Source organism: Garra rufa, chromosome 13 (assembly GCF_049309525.1).
Source record: "Garra rufa chromosome 13, GarRuf1.0, whole genome shotgun sequence".
In the NCBI taxonomy this organism is placed as follows: Eukaryota; Metazoa; Chordata; class Actinopteri; order Cypriniformes; family Cyprinidae; genus Garra; species Garra rufa.
Window position 1 is genome coordinate 27,444,705 of NC_133373.1, and position 15,940 is coordinate 27,460,644.

Sequence of the window (15,940 nt, forward strand, 5' to 3'; positions counted from 1 at the left end):
TTGTATATTCTGTTTTTTTACCCATATATTCAGGCTTATGTATATATTGCAACTTGTATATATATATATATATATATTTAGAATTATAAGTACATATTCACAAATTATAGTTATATATTTAGACTTAAAACTATAGAGATTTACTTATATATTCATTATTTTATTTTTTATATTACAATTTGTATCTGTATATTCAGAATTATAACTATATATTCTGTTTTACCTCTATATTCTGATTTATAAATATATATTCAGATTTACTTCTATATATTCTGATTTACCTCTATATATTCTGATTTATAAATATATATTCAGATTCACTTCTATATATTCACAATTTACATGTATATATTCAGATTTTATGTAATTCGTGTGACACTGAAGGCTAGAATAACAACTGCTGAAGATTCAGCTTTGCCATCACTGGAATAAAATACATTTTAATTAAAGTATTAAAATAGAAACCAGTATTGTGTTTACAATATTACTGTTTATATTTCTAAAACAGTTAAAATCCTACCAACTTTAAACATTTGAATGGTAGTGCATGTTGAATCGAATATATATTTATAAATCTGAATATATAAATGTAATTCAGAATATATAGTTGTAAGTCTGAATATATAGACACAAATCTGAATATATGTAAGTAAATCAGAATATATAGTTAAAAATCTAAATTTATATATGTAAAATATAAATATATAGATGTAAATCTGAAAATATAGTTATGTCTGAATATAAAAAAAGTAAACTGTGAATATGTAGTTGTAATTCTTCTATACATATATTCATAAATTTGCATTTATATATTCAGTTTTTTTACCTATATATTCAGGCTTATCAATATATTGTAACTTTCATGTACATCTTCACAATTTACATTTATATATTCAGACTTAAAACTATATATTCATGTTTACTTCTATATATTCATGATTTAATTTTTTATATTACAATTTGTATCTATATATTCAGACTTATAACTATATATTTTCGGATTTACATTTATATAGTCAGATGTACAACTATATATTTTGGTTTACTTGTATATATTCAGAATTATAACTATATATTCTCATTCACCTTATATATTCTGATTTATAAATAAATATTCAGTTTCACTTCTATATATTCACAATTTACATGTATATATTCAGATTTTATATAATTCATGTGACACTGAAAACTGGAGTAATTACTGCTGAAGATTCAGTTTTGCCATCACAGGAATAAAATACATTTTAATAATTCAAATATATTAAAATAGAAAACAGTTATTTTAATAATGTTTTCACAATATTACTGTGTTTATTTCAAAAACATTTAAAAATATTGTTGAATCATATTTGGTTGCCTTTGTCCTCCTGCTTTGTTTCCTAAGCAAAGAAAAAGCGTTCTTTCTTTCTTTCTTTCTTTCTTTCTTTCTTTGAATGATTGTGTCTCAATCTGCTCTCTGGTACAGATTGAGAGCATCAAGGATATATTAGGATTACTATATTCATGTGTTCTGAAGTCTCTCAAGTGGCCTTATTATTATTTTTATTTTTTTTGTTTGCCTTTAATTATCTTTTACTCCTAATGTGCAAGAGAAGCAATCTTGCAAACTTTAAAGTATTACACAAAAATTAAAGTACTTAAAAGATTTGCTATTGTTTATATGTTTTAATGTCTTAATGCCATTACGTATGTACAATATATATATTTTTTTTATTAAACTAATCAGGACAAGTGCATTTTTTGTAACAACACTGTAGTTTTAACAGCTACAACAAAAAGGGAAGACAAACCGCTCCTAACAATAGGATACTGGCATGTTATACAGTGATGTTTCCTAGTGTTCAGTGGATCGAGGCCCATGCAAGTGCCCAGATTTGTGTTCATTACAAACTGATTCACAACAGTGGCAGCTAGGGTGCAGAATGAGACACAGCATAGCTTTTTATTCAATATAAACATTGATGCATTATGGCCACATGCACCAGATAACCAATAGTTTGTTTACAGTTTGTATTTTTCATTATAAATATATTCTTTTATCATCTATGATCCGTCTCTGGTGCAGTTCAGTGCAGTTCATAACCATCTGTGCTGCAGACATCATTGCCCTTTTACACTTGCTTTTACAGTAGCTAGTAGATGGAGGTCAGGCTAATTGCTGCTTCTTTTCTCCAGATGGAGGTGGATGCGGCCGAGAAGCGTCATCGAACACGATCTAAAGGTGTGCGAGGTACAATGCACTCACATGGTATTAGCTACAGTCTCAATCTACGGTCAAATCCATTTCCCCCGCTTTCAATCCATAACTGAGACTTTTATTGCCTTTCACAAATTATCACTGACGTCAGTAGTGATGAACACAGACTATTGATTGGACAAGTGAACCAGAAGAGCCCAGAAAATTAGTCTGCTCATAATAATATGATTCCATTGTGTGATGAAGCTCATGGTGAGATGTTTCCTCACTAATTGTTCTCGCTTTCGTTTTTTACAGTTGCCGTGGAGGCTGCACAAGAGCTGTTCAGGTCAGTCCGCTTACAGTGCAGGAAACATTAATTTAAAGTCACACCTATTTACTTTAATAATGTGGTGTATTTGTGACCAAAAAAGCATATTTAGCTAAAAAAAAAAAATGATATACACAACTGATCAAAAGTTTGGGGTCAATAAGATTTTTATAAGTTTTTGAAAGTCTTTTATTTTCAAGACTACTGTAAAATAGTACAGCAATATTGTGAAATATTATTGCAATTTAAAATAACTGTAAATGTTAAAATATTATTTATTCCTATGATGGCAAAGCTGAATTTTCAAAAGTTTTCAGTCTCACATGATCCTTCAGAAATAATTTTAATATGCTGATTTGCTGCTCAAGAAACATTTCTTATTATTAATGTTAAAAACAGTAGGTTTTTTTCAATATTCTTTGATAAATATAAAGCAGCATTTATGTGAAATAGAAATCTTTTGTAACATTATAAATGTTTTTACTGTTACTTTTAATCAGTTTAATATGGAAGCCCGTTTCTGCCACTGAATAAAAACATAAAAAAGGTAACTGCGACTTTTTTATCTCTGATTTGCGTCATATAAACTCACAATTCTGACTTTTCTGATAACTCTGAGATATAAATGCACAATTGTGAGGTGTAAAGTCAGAATTGCTAGATATAAAGTCAGAATTGCGAGATATAAACTTGCAATTCTGACTTTTTTTCTTGCAATTGCGACTTTGTGTCTGCAATTCTGACTTTTTTCTCACAATTGCGACTTTCTATCTTGCAATTCTGACCTTCTTTCTTGGAATTGCAAGATATATACTCACAATTGCGAGTTATAAAGTCCAGTTCTGAGGAGAAAAAAAAGACAGATATGTTCACAGAATTGTGAGTTTATATCTCAGAATTCTGACTTTATAACTCACAATTGCGAGTTTATATCATGCAATTCTGACTTTATTTCTTACTTTTTTACTTTGTAACTCACAATTTTGAGTTTACATCTCACAATTCAGAAAAAAGTCAGAATTGTGAGTTTGTATAACATGATTCTGACTTTTTTCTCAGAATTGTGAGATATAAACTTGCAATTGCGAGTTATAAAGTCCAGTTCTGAGGAGAATTTTTTTTTTTCACATAATTGCGAGTTTATATCTTGCAATTCTGATTTTATAACTCGCAATTGCGAGTTTATATCATGCAATTCTGACTTTATTTCGTACTTTATTACTTTGTAACTAACAATTTTGAGTTTACATGTCTCAATTCTGAAAAAAAAAAGTCAGAATTGCAAGTTTGTATAATGCAATTCGGACTTTTTTTTCTCAGAATTGTGAGATATAAACTCGAATTTGCGAGTTATAAAGTCCAGTTCTGAGGAGAAAAAAAATTATGGATATTTTTCACATAATTGCGAGTTTATATCATGCAATTCTGACTTCATTTCTTACTTTATTACTTTGTAACTCGCAATTTTAAGTTTACATCTCACAATTCTAAAAAAAAAAAAGTCAGAATTGCGAGTTTGTATAACACGATTCTGACTTTTTTCTCAGAATTGTGAGATATAAACTCGCAATTGCGAGTTATAAAGTCCAGTTCTGAAGAGAAAAAAATTATGTTTTTTTTTCACATAATTGCGAGTTTATATCTTGCAATTCTGACTTTATAACTCGCAATTGTGAGTTTATATTATGCGATTCTGACTTTATTTCTCAGAATTGCGACTTTCTGCACAATTCAGACTTCATAACTTGCAATTGCGAGTTTGTATAACACAATTCTGAGTAAAAAAATTAGAATTGTGAAATAAGTTGCAATAACCTTTTTTATTTTTCATTCAGTGGCTTCCATAGTTTAATGCATCCTGGCTGAATAAAAGAATTCTTTTTCAATCATAATACCCCAAACTTTTGAACAGTAGTTTAATGCAGTTTTTTGTATTTCTATCATTTTAAGACCAGAAATGTCTGGTAATTAATCCGGAAAGTGCTCACAGATGCTATCTCAATCTTGAAACAGGTGTATGATGCAATGTGCGTTTCTGTTCAAGGTGGCATCTAAGTATAATTTTGCTAATTGATATTTTTCGAAGTGATTTGTCCAATATGGCAGGTACTACAGGCAGAACCTATAAATAGACCTTTCAGTGTAATTGCCTTCAGCGAGAACATATGATTCTCCCAATTAGTATTAGTAAATATCCTTGCACTCCTAATGAAATCATGCATCATGATGAGAGTGAATGGCCTGTTTTTCCTCCGGGGCGGTGAGTCGTTTTACTCATATCTGCCCGTCACTTTTTCCCTTGCATATCTTTCCCTTAAGCACAATTTACAGGCCTTCTAAATGGCAGCATTTTTCTCATTAAGAATGGTTTAACACCCACGCTGTTGTTAAAAAAGACTCTTTTTTATATTTTCTGGCTACGTGTCCAATTACAATGACAGTGGCAAGGACACAAGGGTGTGTGACTGTGGGAGTGCGGTATGACCGCTTTTCCAGAGGCGGCTCTCTACTATGTCATCTTTATTATGGTATCAGACCGAGAAGAGAAGTGAAAGTCCCTCTATTCTGTCTCTCTCTCCTTCCCAATCATCAGGGCAATCTGCTTCATCAGCAGGTCCAGGCCTGTAGCTGCAGGCATCTTTAACACCAGTTACACTCACTGATGGGTCACCAGCTTGATCAGACACAGATCCCTAGCCAACATCATCAAGGGGAGATGCAACTCTTGTGCTATAGGCTAGACATGTTCCCGCTCAATTTCCTACTCTTTTGCTAAATTTTAAGCTTAAAATAGCTTCAGGTTTAAAACATGCACCATTGACTTCAATTTCAGGACTAAACGTAGTGTAGCTACTCGGAAGCTTGCTCATTCATTGTTCATTCTTAGTTAATGCTAAATAATGTAGTAAACTAATGAACATTATTGTAAAGTGTTACCATTATATTATATTATATTATATTATTATATTATATTATATTATATTATATTATATTATATTATATTATATTATATTATATTATATTATATTATATTATCAATCAAACACTTTGTGTTGGTAATATTTTTTAAAGTTTTTGAAAGCATTTTATGTTTAGTGTCACATGATCCTTAAGAAATTCTAATATGCTGAAGAAGCATTTCTTATTATTATCAGTGTTGAAAAAAAGTTGTTTATTATATTTTTCATGATTATTTGATGAAACATTCAAAGCAACTGCATTTCTTTGAATTAGAAATATGTTGTAGCATTATACAAATCTTTAATGTCACTTTTGATTATTTTTATGTGTCCTTGCTCAATAAAAAGTATTTAAAAAAAGCTACTGACCCCAACTTTTGAATGGTAGTGTATAAATACTAGGGCTGCGATGATAAATTGATGCATCGCGATTCGTGGATTTCTCTCTTGTTGATTCTGAGCTTAGTTTTTAACAGCAGGTTGCGCTCCAATCTAGTTTTTGACCGCACACTCAAATGCTCACGAAGAAGAGAAATGAAGAGTCATGTAATAGCACCTCGCCTCAGAATGCTTTTATGACACGAGATTTATGTAAACACAGCCCACTTTAAACAACCTTGTAATTCACTATTTTAGGTTCAAGTTTGTGTAAGCAATAGAAGGTTTTCACGACCTATCAGCAGTCGGCCATATTGGTGGCACTGAATGTGAACAATGCCACTGAACTGAATAAAACTCACATTTTTTGATGATTATTGCTGCTGAAAAAGGTCAAAATGGTCATGTTTTGAGCTTTAGTACTATTCGGTCGGCCCGGGAAAAACATTTGCAGTACTATAGACAGCCAAAAGTTATAACAAATAACAAAGGAGAAGAGTGCAAAAAACGGCCTGAGGAACAAAAGGCGTTTGTGGTTGTCCAAACTGAACCAGGATTTCCAGGTTTGTGTCCATTCGTGTTTGTTCTTATTTCCAGTCAGGTAGGTGAAATATTAGGCTAATATCTTAATTAATACTGCTCGTATGTATCCTTACCACCTATTAACTTTAGTTTGTCAAAATATTGCCCCAAATCCTGCTTACTAAGTTCATGATATAGCAGATTCCACACACTTTTTTCTGTGGTTTAGACAGCATAAATTAGCAGAACAACATATTCAGTAGTACATGAACCGTGCAATTCATGCTGTTGTTTACATCTGAGTATCTCCAATATGCTTGCTCATCCGGGTAACTGACCAAATCGTGTAAGAACAAACCCTCGATTGGAAGCAAACGGAGTACGGCTGTTTCTAAAGCATGCAGTGCCATCTGCTGTTAATAACTAAGCTCAGAATCGATTTTAGAGAGAATCGCGATGTATTCGGAAAATCTCAGAATCGATGCAGAATCATTTCTTGATTTACGATGCATTCATTTATCATCCAACCCTAATACATACTGCTGTTTAATACTCAAAATATTACAAAAATGTACGTTTTCTGGTGCACAATTCAAGAATGCTGATAAAGCGTGTAGCATGACACAGACTTCACTGTCAACTACTAGTAGAATGTGACTTTTGATAGACACAGAAATACCACTGCCAATCAAGTTAATGCCTGATGAATACTTTAGGCAATCAGTGACACTGTAACTAATGTGGGTAGTTTAATGTTGATGACTAGGATACTGGTTTGCTGCTCTGACCCTGAGCTCGAGCGGGGCAGCGGTTCTAAACTTGGATGTTTTCCCTCATGGCTTTTAACTGGCTGTGGACCTAAATGGAGCAGCCAGAGAGCAATATACAATATGAAATATGAAATATGGAGCCTGGTGAGTCATCGGCCTGGAGGACACTGGGAGCTCTCTAAATCTGTAATGAAGGCTGATGTGCCACGGTTCGAACACAGTCAGCAAGAACGAGCGTATGTGTGTGTCTGTGTACGCATGTGTGACGTCAATCTTGTATTAATTATTTCTCTCGTCTGCAGCTGTCCCACACCTGGATGTGATGGTAGTGGACATGTCAGCGGCAAATACGCCAGACACAGGAGGTAAGAACCAACCTCTCATTCATATAAATGTGTGCCCACTCATGAAAGTCACTTTAAGGCTGGGGGAACGAAAGCTCTTAGCCACTTACAGAAAAGCTCAAGACCGATAGTAAAATTAAATCAATTGAATTTGAATAAGGCCTACTTTCTTTTCTTTATATACATCCTTTTACCAGCCAAAAGTTGGGAAAGTGCCGTTAAAAGATGTGAAATTGCAATGTAACTGAGCTGGCATTTACTAAAGTGAAGCATTTTGCCAAAGTATGACATGTTTTTTTGGGATTGTAGCGGTAAAGAATTGAATAATTTAATGGAATGGCTTACTTCAGTACTTTCTCACTAGCATTAGCCCTCAGTATTGACATTTTGTTTGGACTATTAGCTTGCAACAGCTTATCCACCTTATTCTTTATTGTGGAAGTAAGCCTATGGGTGAGACTTCAGGTTCATTAGCCGGTATAGAGAAATAGCGAGAAGAAAAACAATAAGTAAATTGTAAAAGTGTTTGCACTACAAACCAGTGTGTTCATAATTAAGACAATACTTTAAAATAATATAGTAAGACTCTAATTTGCAATATCAAGCACCAAAACGAACAGTTTTGTACAGCTAAAAATAGCTGGGCGCGGATGAGATCAGAAGCCAGACCCATAAAATTTGCAAATGGCCGTGCCCGCTTTTACGGGAAGAAAAAGGTGGATAGGGTTTTATTCACACTCTGATTAACGCACATACATAGAGCTCATTAAATATGATAAACTGAAGGTTTAGAACCAGAACCAGTTTTTGTTCTAACGTGTCAAGTTGAGCGAACGTTTACCATAACCCTGGACCACAAAATTTGGTCCTGAATAAAAATGAAAGCTGAATAAATAAGCTTTCCATTGATAAATGGGGAAAAAAAATGTTAGGACCGGACAATATTTCTTAGCAAAACATATTATTAATACAAAATTAAGTTTTGATACATTTACAGTAGAAAATTTACAAAATATGTTCTTGGAACATGATCTTCACTTAATATCCTATGAAAGCCGGTTTCTGCCACTGAATACATTTTTTTTTTAAATGTTATTGCGACTTATCTCACAATTCTGACTTTTTTTTTCTCTCAGAATTGCGTGATACAAACTTGCAATTCAGACTTTTTTTCTTAGAATTGTGAGATATAAACTCGCAATTCTGTGAACATAGTCTTTTTTTCTCCTCAGGACTTTATTTCCCGCAATTGTGAGTTTATATCCCACAATTCTGTCTTTATGTCTAGCAATTCTGACTTTATAACTAATAATTGTGCGTTTATATCTCAAATGTTCTGGAAAAAGGCAGAATTGTCAGTTTATATGATGCAGTTCTGAGGAAAAATTCAGAATTGTGAGATAAAAAGTCGCAAATTTTTATTCAGTGGCGGAAATTGGCTTCCATAATAACCTAATGAGTTTTGGCATAAAAGAAAAATCGATAATTTTGACCCATACAATGTATTGTTAGTTATTGCTACAAATATACCGGTGCTACTTACGACTGCTTTTTTGCTCCAGGGTCACATGTTTGATAAGCTGTATGTATGTATTACATGTTCTTTATCAAAATGATCGTGTCTTTTCAGAAGACTTGGATTAAACCGCTCGATTCATAAGGTTTCTTTTTCTCCTTATGGACTTGTTGAACCGATGGAATGTACTGTCAGTGGAAGGCCAGAAATCTTCTAGATTTAAAAATATCTTTCATGTTTCAAAGATGAACAAAAGTCTTATGAGTTTGGAGCAACATGATGGTGAGTAAATAAAGAAAAAACTGTCTTTAAAAAGATATAAATGGACAATGGGTCTGTTGCTAACTCATTAGCATACATCGGGAATACGTGGAAGCTATCGGATGATAGGCACAACATCATTAATATTGTAATCAGCTTGTCAAGTGTCTTGCCGCTTTCCTGTCTGATAAAAAGCTTTTTAAGGACAAATTGTGGATGCAATACAAATGGCATCATTTTGCTAACAGGTTACTTGAGGTAATGTTTATACTGATAAAAGTTTTAAATATTTAGGTTTTCATTGCGCTAGTTTCTTCACATAGCTACAAAGCTAATAGCATCTGATTTGATGACTGTTGTCAAAGTCACTCTCAGTCTGTTCAACTTCCATGTTTAACAGTCTCTCCTCTTGATGCTATTTACTGTACCTCAAAAGAAAGATACAAAACAAGAAAGGCAGAACAGAAAAGATTGATGGATACGTCTACTGTGTCACCTCATCAGCCAAGCCCTGTGAACCACCAACCAGAATTGCATTTCAGCAACAGACAAATGGTACCTCCAGCAGACCTCTCACTGAAAAGGCAGAGAGAGGGCGAGAGAGTGATAAATTACCCCCAAATGAGAGGGTGGGGAGAGAACGGCGCTCCGACTGCGCTGTCAGAGCATGCTAACATTTGGGGGGCATTTGTGGGAACATTGTGAGAATGGCGGGGTTGTAATGAGGACACTGCGTTACCTGTGCAGGCTGCGCAGCGTCTGCCGCCCTTTACCACTCCATTAAAAAGTAATGATGACAAAACAACAACAGTGTTTGTCTCCTGCGGCATACATTGGGTTATATCACAGCAGAGGTTCACACCCCTAATGTATAGCTGCTCTGATGGGGGGGATGAACTGATGTAATGTATACATTGTAAGTTTATGTATCGTAATGGCCTCTTAGGGCAAAACATTATAGAAAATTGATGTGGACATCAGCACGTTTGCACTTCATAACACGCACACAACGCACAAAAATGTGCAAAAGTTATAGCTTTAGAGGTACAATGGCTTCTTACTGGGCCAGGGACAATTTTGTACATTATTTACCCCTAAAAGATTCATAGTAGTACCTTAGGGGTGCACATTACTATTCTAAGGTACTAATATGCACCTTTTAAACAGATAAGGCACAAAGTTGTCCCTTCAATGATACTGTTCTACTGACAAGCTGTTGTACCCTTAAAGGTAGCATGTTTTGCCTGTTTGTCTGACAGGCTGTGTAGGGTATTTATTTTGGAATAAAACACTGGCTCATTATATGAGTCTTACTAAATTGGCAAATACATAAATATTTTGTAATTCTTTCTGTATATTATTGAAATGATTTTGCTAAAAGAAAACTAGTACAAAACAACTGGCCTAGCAATAAGACAAATACAACAACATTATAGTAACATGGAAACCACAATGAAACAGAAGTAGCGACATATCTATTGCAACACATTTTTACGAGTGGGTGCAGGACACTATAGTTGATTTATGTATTGAGGATAGCAAAATAAAGTAACCTGTGACATATTATACTCAAAAATTCTTCATACAGTAAATTTGATAAAGATTTGGGACCAAAAGTTATTCAGACACTTTGACCTGACCATGTTTTGCTTAATTGTTTTTTTCTTTAATTGCTAATGCAACCTTTTTACACCACAGACTGAACAAAATTAAGCATTGCTTGGCAACAAAGTATTGATAGTTGTCTAAATATTGTCATACTAACAGTTGTCTGAATTTTTGATTGATTGTAATCCATTGTTATCTGACATTATCAAGATGAATTTGTTCAGACACAGTTTAACTCTTGAGTTCTTATCATATTTTATTACCATTTTCTAAAATATAGCGAATAAACTGAGAAATAATGTGACAAATGTTGAAGGAATTTTGGTTTGACTGTACATCTTAGTGTCTGCGGAGTGATACAAAAAGCATGAAAGTAGCACCGGTTTCAGTTACCCGGATTATTGACCTAACCTAGCGTTATCATAGACAACAGTAGGTATTAAGAAAGCATCAAACAAATGAATGTAGTAACTGACGAATAGCAGAATAGCGTATTCTAGAGAGCTGCATAATAATAGTAGTAAGCAAAGCATTTGCAGTGTTTAACTGTAATTGTAAGAATGGTCACGGATCAGCAATCTCCACGTAAAACTGAACTTGGAGAAATGATAGTACTCTTACCAACTACAACGTTATCAAAGCTACAGTGATCAAAAGTATGAAATCGTTCATAACTCCTAAATCATCAGTCGCAGGCTCAAGTGTATTTTGTCCTTGGCTCACAGCTGACAAAACGCATTTTAGGTATTTCACATTTTTTGAAAAACCTACTTTTGCGAACTAGTCCTAGGTTTTTCGCCTGACTGTGACCAAACCAGTGCAGAAAGATTCTCTGGAGAGAATATCAATAATTATCAAAAAAAAAAAAAACTTCCGACTCTCCATCGCAAAAAGACGCCAAAATGTTAGAAAGCGGCAGGGCCACTTTTAGTAAAATGCCTATAACTCCTGAACGGAATGAGATATCTTAGCCAAACTCAGAACACTTATGTAAGAGCTCAATTTGAGGCCACAGAAGAAAATCGTGGAGTTTGGCCACTTGGTGGCACTATAAATTAAAAAATCTTAAAAATGGCTATAACTGCGCAACCCTTTGTCCTATCAACATGAAAACTGGTGTGCACGGTCTTGATCCAAAGTGCCACAAGTGTCTACACTGACATTTGCATATTTAAAATGTATGACAAGATTAACGAAGGCAGATCGGAACGAAACTCGGTTGGCCTGTTCAACTCATTGCCCCAAAGGTCTGAGAGAAATTTGAAACAAATCAGCAACTGGTCATAACATTTTCAAGGGCATAAACAATTGTATATTGCAAAGTTTTTCGCACATACACACAATATTCGTATCATACAATAGAACTCCTCATTCCGGACAAATTTGCCTCTCACTGCTGTCAATGAAAATGTTTGTTAAATGGTTGAGAAGATGTAAAAAACCTACTTTTGCGAACTAGTCCCTTAGTTTTTTACTTAATCTGGAAAATCAGTACAATTCTCTGGACTCTCTATGCCAATAATTTTCCAAAAAATGTTGACATTTACCCTTTGGGAAGGTATAACAGGGTCGTTTAGAAAAAGGGCCTGTCCAAATTTACCCCAAAATCCTATAAAGCCTGAAAGAAAACTAAACACTTTGTGAAACCTGCTGAGCACATGCGTCAGATGATTCTACACAAGCACGCAAGTTTTAAGAGGATTGGACCACAGCTGGCGCTATAACAGTCATAAAAGTTAAAAACATCATATTTTTATGGTAAATTATGGATTTGCCAAAATGCTTTTTAATCATTGATTTAGATGGGTACAGCCTTGCTAAATATGTAATGTCTTTTTTTAATAACACTTTGAACCCCAGTAATCGCTGCTTGCAGCTAAATTGTAAAAATATGATTGCTAAAGAAGCAGTAACATTAGCAAAATTAAGGTGCAATTTTGCATAACTGTTGTTAATAGTGTGCAATGCATGAAGCAAGGCTGACAAAGAAGTTAGTTTTAAACTATGCAGCTTTCTGTTGGTCAACGCAACTTTTTCGCCCTCACATGGATTTCATTTTCTTTTTAAATTCATTGATTGCTGTTAACAAAGAATAGGAGCAATCAATGAATATAAATTAGGTGACATCATATCTGCCCAGTAGTTGACAAGCAAAGTGGGCACTGAAGTGGGCAAATTAAGTTTTTAAAAATATTATTATTAAGCCTAAAAAGTGGTGGGACCAATTTAGAAATGTAATGTCCTCCGAATTATAATAGCTCCTGTGCCCCTGCAAAGGACCAATGGTTCTGCATTATTATTACAGTGTTAGGGCTAACATACAGTAAGAGGTATCCGTTAATGTGCCGTTTTCTCATCATCCAAAAATACCCACCTTTATACCCTCCGCGTTGCATACTCTTCCTAAAAAACCCGTTATAGGCGCATTCTCGTTTTTAATGTATCCCTTTTAGCAATCGCAGAGACTCGTAATAAGAGGATGTGTCAGTACAGGTGTGACTGCTATGATTTTAACAGGGTTTAGTAATTGCTTTGTGCAAATCATGTTTAGTGCCCCTTTTCTCTCTCTTTCTTTCTTCCTTTCTTTCTCTCCTCCTCCTCTCCATCTGTGACTCTCTCTCGTTCCACTTTCCTATTTTCTATTCCTCTCCGCACTCCTCCTCCTTTTTATCTTCCCCACATCCTGGCTCTTTGTTCCTCTACCTTTCCCTTACTCCTTCTGCGGTTCTCTTTCCATCCCGTCTTCTTTCTCCTCCTCCCTCTTTCCCTCCCTTTCTGATGGATGACTCACGTAGGCTGAAGCCCAGGGCTGTATAATTCAGGGCTTGACAGGTAGCACTCACTAAAAGAATGGGAACTGAGCCAAAAGCTGGTGGCGGCGGCCAGAGAATGGTATAGCCGTATGCTCGCTCTCGCTCTTGCTCTCTCGTTTTTTTTTTTTTGTTTTTTTTTCCCATCAATATAACACCCTGCCTGCTTTCTCTGCTCTACACAAGTCTGGTCTCTCCTCCTTTGTGGTAGCCACAGTGCACAGATTTTAATGCCAGCCTCTTTCATCCACCATTGTATTTTCTCCCACAAGAAAAACAAAGAGACTATGTAGATGCAGTGTTTTGTAAGGGAATATGCGAAGTGTGAAAGGCCAATACATGGTTAAGGATGGAAAAAGCATGTTGTGCTAAAGCTTGTGGGAGAGAACATGAAAAACCTGTGCAATGTATACGTTCAAATGGAGGATACGTATATATTTCTGAAAATAAAGATCCGACCTTGACACGTCAAGTCATTCTTTTTTAGCAACGAGTCAATGAGGAGAACAACATCTCTCAAAGCGTACAGTTTGATTCTGCTGGGAAAATGTTGTTTGTTTTTCATTGAGAAATAGTCTGAATGATAGAGTTGGGGTACTCGGACTTGTACTCGGACTCGAGTCCGGTCTCGAGTACAATTTTTAGCGGACTCGGACTTGTCACGGACTCGGATGCATTTTGACTCGGACTTGACTCGGACTCGAGCTTTTCGGACTCGGGAATTATTGCCGAGTCCAGCCGAGTCCAGGGACAGTTGATGGAAATTTTACTGACTCGATGCATTATTACGAAAGTGACATTCAGTATTATTGGCATGTGTTTTAAAGTCTTGCCGGTACTTGAAAGCCTGCCTCTCAGTCAGCGCACAATGCTGAATTAAACTCTTTCTCTATTGCTACACACTTACACGAAAGGTAATGTCAAAATGCATCGTCTTGGAGAGCATTCATGTAAATGCTATCGGTTTTGTGTTGAGTTAGAAATACAGATGTGTCAAAATATATGATCTGTGCGTCCGGTCTTAAAGCGACAGCAGTGTAAACCTGCCACAGACTGCGTCATAATCAAACAACAAAATAAAAAGAGAAAATCACTCACTGCTCTTGATTGAAGCAGTTTAGCAATTTTAATAAGAATCATCTATATTTATTATATACGGTGAAGATTGTAGAGAGTTTTATTTTTACATTTATTACTTCATTAAATGTTTGTAGTACACTATTTCTGTGGTATACTTTACTATATAGATCAATCTGAAAAACGTATAAAACTATTTCATTTGTATTTTGATTATTATATTTCTTTATGCTTTTGCTTGTAATTAATTATTAGACTGTTTATTTTCCTTCAGTAAGCTTGAGAATGTTTTACTTACTTACTTGGGTGTGCATTATTTTCTAATAATTCAATGGCCCGTTGTCAATAGACCAATTTGGAGTAGACGTTACAGTTATGTCAGTAAAAAAATACTATTTAAACCTATAACATTTTACATTTACCTATTTTATCTCAGAATTCAGAATTTTTTTATGTCGTTTATATGTTGTATTTAAGACTTTAGAACTCAATTTAACGCAGCAATAGCAAGTTTGTCAGTTCTGAGGGAAAAAATAAACTCATGACTTTAGCTGAGAGGAAAAGGGAGAATGTATTTTCTTATCAGAATTGTGAGATATAATCTCGAAATTGAGAAAATAAAGTCAGAATTTTATTCTTTTATTCCATGACTTCCATGTCATTAACCCTCACAGCCTCATTTTCATCTAAGAAAAATATGTCACTAGCTGTCCATCTCTTCACCTACCCCTCCCTTTATCACAGATTCATTCTTTTACTCGTAGGTACAGTCCTGTCCTTCCCTTATAATTCCCACATTGTCCTTCCCACATTCTAAAAGCTGTTTCACTCTGAAATATGTCATAATATCAAGTCAGTCATAACTTCTGTTACATGACTTTAAGTTTGCTGAGCAGAGGTTTCCTTTTGTTACATTTAAATTGTCATTGCCTTATTGTAGTTGTACAAATTAAAACAAGGTTAAGATACTGACAAACAGTAGTTTTTAGTTGGACTCGGTCGGACTCGACTCGGACTCGACCCATTTGGACTCGGACTTGAGTCCGACTCGCCCCATTTTGGACTCGGACTTGACTCGGACTCGACTGGTTAAAGACTCGGACTCGACTCGGACTCGACTTACGTGGACTCGACCCAACACTACTGAATGACTATTGAGAAAGGCACATTAATGAGTTACGCCGATC

At 34.8% G+C, this 15,940-nt stretch overlaps 1 protein-coding gene across 3 annotated transcripts in view; it reads left to right on the forward strand.

Moving 5' to 3' along the window:
* myt1la (myelin transcription factor 1-like, a) overlaps nucleotides 1-15,940 on the forward strand; it is a 91,471-nt gene that overhangs the window by 25,318 nt on the left and 50,213 nt on the right. For 2 of the 3 annotated variants that reach the window (XM_073816420.1, XM_073816422.1), the window contains exons 3-5: nucleotides 2,176-2,230; nucleotides 2,495-2,525; nucleotides 7,440-7,502. In XM_073816420.1, the coding sequence (XP_073672521.1) occupies nucleotides 2,176-2,230; nucleotides 2,495-2,525; nucleotides 7,440-7,502 (149 nt within the window). The remainder of the gene's footprint in view (nucleotides 1-2,175; nucleotides 2,231-2,494; nucleotides 2,526-7,439; nucleotides 7,503-15,940) is intronic. The other variant, XM_073816421.1, reaches the window with a different exon arrangement.